This window comes from Protomyctophum parallelum, assembly GCF_964188405.1.
Source record: "Protomyctophum parallelum genome assembly, chromosome: 1".
In the NCBI taxonomy this organism is placed as follows: Eukaryota; Metazoa; Chordata; class Actinopteri; order Myctophiformes; family Myctophidae; genus Protomyctophum; species Protomyctophum parallelum.
Genome location: NC_139697.1, coordinates 101,702,245 through 101,706,936, shown reverse-complemented (window position 1 = coordinate 101,706,936; position 4,692 = coordinate 101,702,245). Strand labels below are relative to the sequence as shown.

The 4,692-nt window shown below is 48.2% G+C and overlaps 1 protein-coding gene across 1 annotated transcript in view; it reads right to left on the bottom strand.

The window, feature by feature from the left end:
• LOC310856676 (trafficking protein particle complex subunit 14-like) overlaps positions 1 to 3,641 on the bottom strand; it is a gene marked incomplete at both ends in the record, with an annotated part of 99,442 nt that extends 95,801 nt beyond the window's left edge. Inside the window, one exon of the mRNA XM_083762147.1 lies at positions 3,410 to 3,641. Coding sequence (XP_083618273.1) covers positions 3,410 to 3,641 — 232 coding nt within the window. The remainder of the gene's footprint in view (positions 1 to 3,409) is intronic.
• Between the last annotated feature and the right edge of the window lie 1,051 nt (positions 3,642 to 4,692).

Genomic DNA, 4,692 nt, shown 5'->3' with positions numbered 1-4,692 from the left:
TGCCCCCACCCCCCCGTCAAAAACAGCTAAATCCCTAAAACGAAAGAAAGCAGCAAATGAGAAAAAAAATAACACTCATATTTTACTTTCTCTAATAACAACCTAAAACATGAACCTTGGTTGGAAAAAACTAAAGTTGTCCTTTAACCTTCGGCCCCAACCTGTGCATACTGTATATTTCATGTTTAGAGGAAATGTATATGTTGCCTTAAATTATTATTGTTGTTATATCACTTACTGTTACTGTTTTAACTTATTATTCATGTCATGTGTGAGTGGATATGGGACCCGACTGGAAACAAGGCCGCAAGGTCTTTCTTGGGTGAGATGCCTGACTGTACATTGTGCTGTTTGCATTTATGTTGCCTAATAGAATATCCATTCAATCAATCAGGGGCTGAAATCCTGTAAGAATAGAAAAATAGCAGATCTACAAGCTCTCAACGCGTCGCAGCGCGATCAGAGATCAGATATTTTCTGGGCGAAACCCTGCAGCACTGTCCCACATTGTGACTGACAGGCATCAGTGTTCACATTGAGACCCTGTCTGTCCCACATTGTGACTGACAGAAATCAGTGTTCACACTGAGACCCTGTCTGTCCCACATTGTGACTGACAGACATCAGTGTTCACATTGAGACCCTGTCTGTCCCACATTGTGACTGGCAGGCATCAGTGTTCACATTGAGACCCTGTCTGTCCCACATTGTGACTGACAGGCATCAGTGTTCACACTGAGACCCTGTCTGTCCCACATTGTGACTGGCAGGCATCAGTGTTCACACTGAGACCCTGTCTGTCCCACATTGTGACTGGCAGGCATCAGTGTTCACATTGAGACCCTGTCTGTCCCACATTGTGACTGGCAGGCATCAGTGTTCACATTGAGACCCTGTCTGTCCCACATTGTGACTGACAGGCATCAGTGTTCACATTGAGACCCTGTCTGTCCCACATTGTGACTGGCAGGCATCAGTGTTCACATTGAGACCCTGTCTGTCCCACATTGTGACTGGCAGGCATCAGAGTTCACATTGAGACCCTGTCTGTCCCACATTGTGACTGACAGGCATCAGTGTTCACATTGAGACCCTGTCTGTCCCACATTGTGACTGACAGACATCAGTGTTCACATTGAGACCCTGTCTGTCCCACATTGTGACTGACAGGCATCAGTGTTCACACTGAGACCCTGTCTGTCCCACATTGTGACTGACAGGCATCAGTGTTCACATTGAGACCCTGTCTGTCCCACATTGTGACGGGCAGGCATCAGTGTTCACATTGAGACCCTGTCTGTCCCACATTGTGACTGACAGGCATCAGTGTTCACATTGAGACCCTGTCTGTCCCACATTGTGACTGACAGGCATCAGTGTTCACATTGAGACCCTGTCTGTCCCACATTGTGACTGACAGGCATCAGTGTTCACATTGAGACCCTGTCTGTCCCACATTGTGACTGACAGGCATCAGTGTTCACATTGAGACCCTGTCTGTCCCACATTGTGACTGACAGACATCAGTGTTCACATTGAGACCCTGTCTGTCCCACATTGTGACGGGCAGGCATCAGTGTTCACATGCCCTAATAGTTTAGTCCCCTAATTGTTGGCCTTCTGTTGTAAAGCTCTCTCATTGTCTCTTCCTGCCAGATGTGTTTTTAAGCCTGTTAAAATTGCATGAAAAAAATAAAAAAATAAAGCATGATTTTAAAACAAAATGTGAGACACCAAAGGAGTTTATAAATGATATAGCCAATAGGCCTATATATTATGGTTGAATAATATGACATCAAGGCATTTAATAGCAACTCAAGTTTAGTTCTCGGGTCATTGCCAACCACTCCAGTATCGCTTGTGTGGGACAAGTGGGATGGGGGGACGGGGTCCCACTGGGATGGGGGGACGGGGTCCCACTGGGATGGGGGGACGGGGTCCCACTGGGATGGGGGGACGGGGTCCCACTGGGATGGGTGGACGGGGTCCCACTGGGATGGGGGGACGGGGTCCCACTGGGATGGGGGGACAGGGTCCCACTGGGATGGGGGGACGGGGTCCCACTGGGATGGGGGGACGGGGTCCCACTGGGATGGGGGGACGGGGTCCCACTGGGATGGGGGGACGGGGGTCCCACTGGTCCCACACAAGCGATACTTCAAATGAACAGTTTGGATCTGGTCACCCTAAATTTTCATCTAAATCGGGTAGGCCCGGGCGGTGATTCTCAACCACTGCAAGCACACAAAATATAGTTGTGACAGAAAGGGTAAACGAAAGTGGGTGCTACTGTATAATGGTAGAAATAGTAACAATATTGACCATTTGCAGACCGCGGCCATCTTGTCATCAGAGTTTGGAAGCACTTGTTTTCAGTAAAGCAGCGTCCTGCTGCTCCCTCCTGCATTATGTGCACATTCAAAACAGGTGGTACGATGCAGGGCAGTTGAGTGATATCTAACGAGCACTTCCAACACTTAGAAAAATAATCACAGACACAAAGTAATTCATAACATGTCTCTACACTGAGTGGATTTTTATGAAACAAACACTTTGAGGATCGAAAGATCGTAAAGCTGCAATGTTGGTGAGTTTTGTTGTGTAATACAATCAGACAGGACTTTTCTGTTTGGATGAATGGGCTGTCTATGGGAAGTTGCACCTTGTTAGCACCTTGCCATTAACTTATACCACACCACACCACACCACACACACACCACACCACACCACACCACAATTGCACTGCACAGCAACAGTGTCAACAACAATAATAGGCCTAATAATAAAACAAGAACAACAATAATAGGCCTAATAATAAAACAAAAATAACAATAATCCTCCTATAGTAGGCCAACGATTGCAAATACATAATAATATTGACCTTGTAGATCAGCTATTTTCGCATCCAGACACAGCTGTAGGCTAGGCTATAGTTGCCAGGTCAGTGAATGGTTTTTTTTACAACCAGTGGTCCGGGGTGGTCCCCAGCTAAAATGATGGAGAGGTGGTAACCAAATGGACCCTTAGGCTATAGATCATTTGGTTTCATGTTACGCTCTCAAGAGATAAATTATTGTTAAAAATCTGGTTGCATTTTCTTAATTTTACAAGAAGTCTACACATTTAGAGAGAATGTAGAATAACTGTTATTTTGATCAACGTTTAGCCTGTATCTCTCCTAATGGTACCAATAAATACCAACATCAACACAGCATGACGGAAATGTGGACAAAACGACATCCAATATAAACAAAATATTCTTTATGGTTTTGGGGTGGTCTGATACATGACATGACATCATACCTCGGTTCGGCTCCGTACCAGACCCGGAGGACTGGGTCTGGTTGGTCCCGCCGGTGCTGTCTCCTCCTCCAGCCCCGGCTGCCCCCCCCGGCTCCAACCCCTCCACCCCCGGCTGATCCGGTCCCTGCTCCAGCCCCGGCTGCCGCCCCCGGCCCCCCTCCGGCCCCGGCGGCCGCCCCAGGCGGCTCCTTGCACCGCAGAACCAGCAGGAAGCGCACGGTCTCGCCCAGGTAGAGGTGGCTCCGGCGGGGCAGGCTGCGGTACCGCGCCGGGTCCGACAGGTCCTGGATCGGCACCGCCGGGAAGTACATGAAGTACTCGCACTGCGCCTCCATCATGTGGCCCACGACCATCCTGGACATGTACTATTATATACAGTAGCCTATACTACGATTAAAAGATATACAATAGATGGTGTTTACATTAATACACGGGTTTATCGTTCATATCATTCATATTGTTGTGATTCCTCTCCCTGCATATCCGATCCGCCCATTATTATAGGCTGTTTCTTCTGATCGATATATTAGCCTGGTGTTATTGATCATGACCGCATCTCTCCTCCTGGGCGCCTCTGATTGGCTACCGCAGAGACAGGGGAGAGAGAGAGAGAGAGAGAGAGAGGGAGAGGGAGAGAGAGAGAGAGAGAGAGAGAGAGAGAGAGAGAGAGAGAGAGAGAGAGAGGGAGAGAGAGGGAGAGAGAGAGAGGGGGGGGGGGGGGGGGGGGGGGAGAGAGAGAGAGAGAGAGAGAGATAGGCCGTGTGGTGAGGTCCCTTTTCGTTCAGGTCCGTTCCCACGGAAGGGGGACTACACAATTTTTTCTCCATAAAAGAGATTTATAGGTAGAAAGTACTAAAAAAAAAGTTCTACTCGTCCCGCCCTGCAGTTATTTTATAATCCGCGAATTAAAACGGGACTATTTCTTACAAGGCGTAATAATATGTGCAAGGGGAGTGGTGTTGTTTTGGTCACGTGGACCAATCGCGTAGCAGCTTTATTCCCTTCCCATAATAATATTAGAGCAATGGCGGCCACCAGTTCAACCAGCCAAGAGGGGAAAAATAAACCAAAACAGCGGGGAAAAGTGCGTAAAAGGGAATCAAAGGACTCTAACGAGGACGCTGTGTTTCACGCCACGTGTTACTGTCGCTTTATTTGTAAAAGACGATTGTGTTTGGCCGAGAAACGCTGCACACAGACGGTGCAGGGGGAAGAGAGAACGCTGCCTCGGACAGTCACGTCTGAAACCCCCCGAAAGAAACGTCGTTCTCGGACAGGTTTGCCCGTCCCTTCTGCTGGCCATGTCCTTCCAGCCATCTGCATCATTTGTGGACAAATATATTACTGTTTTGGAAAACGGAAGAAGCTTTCACAAGCAGAAACAGTGTC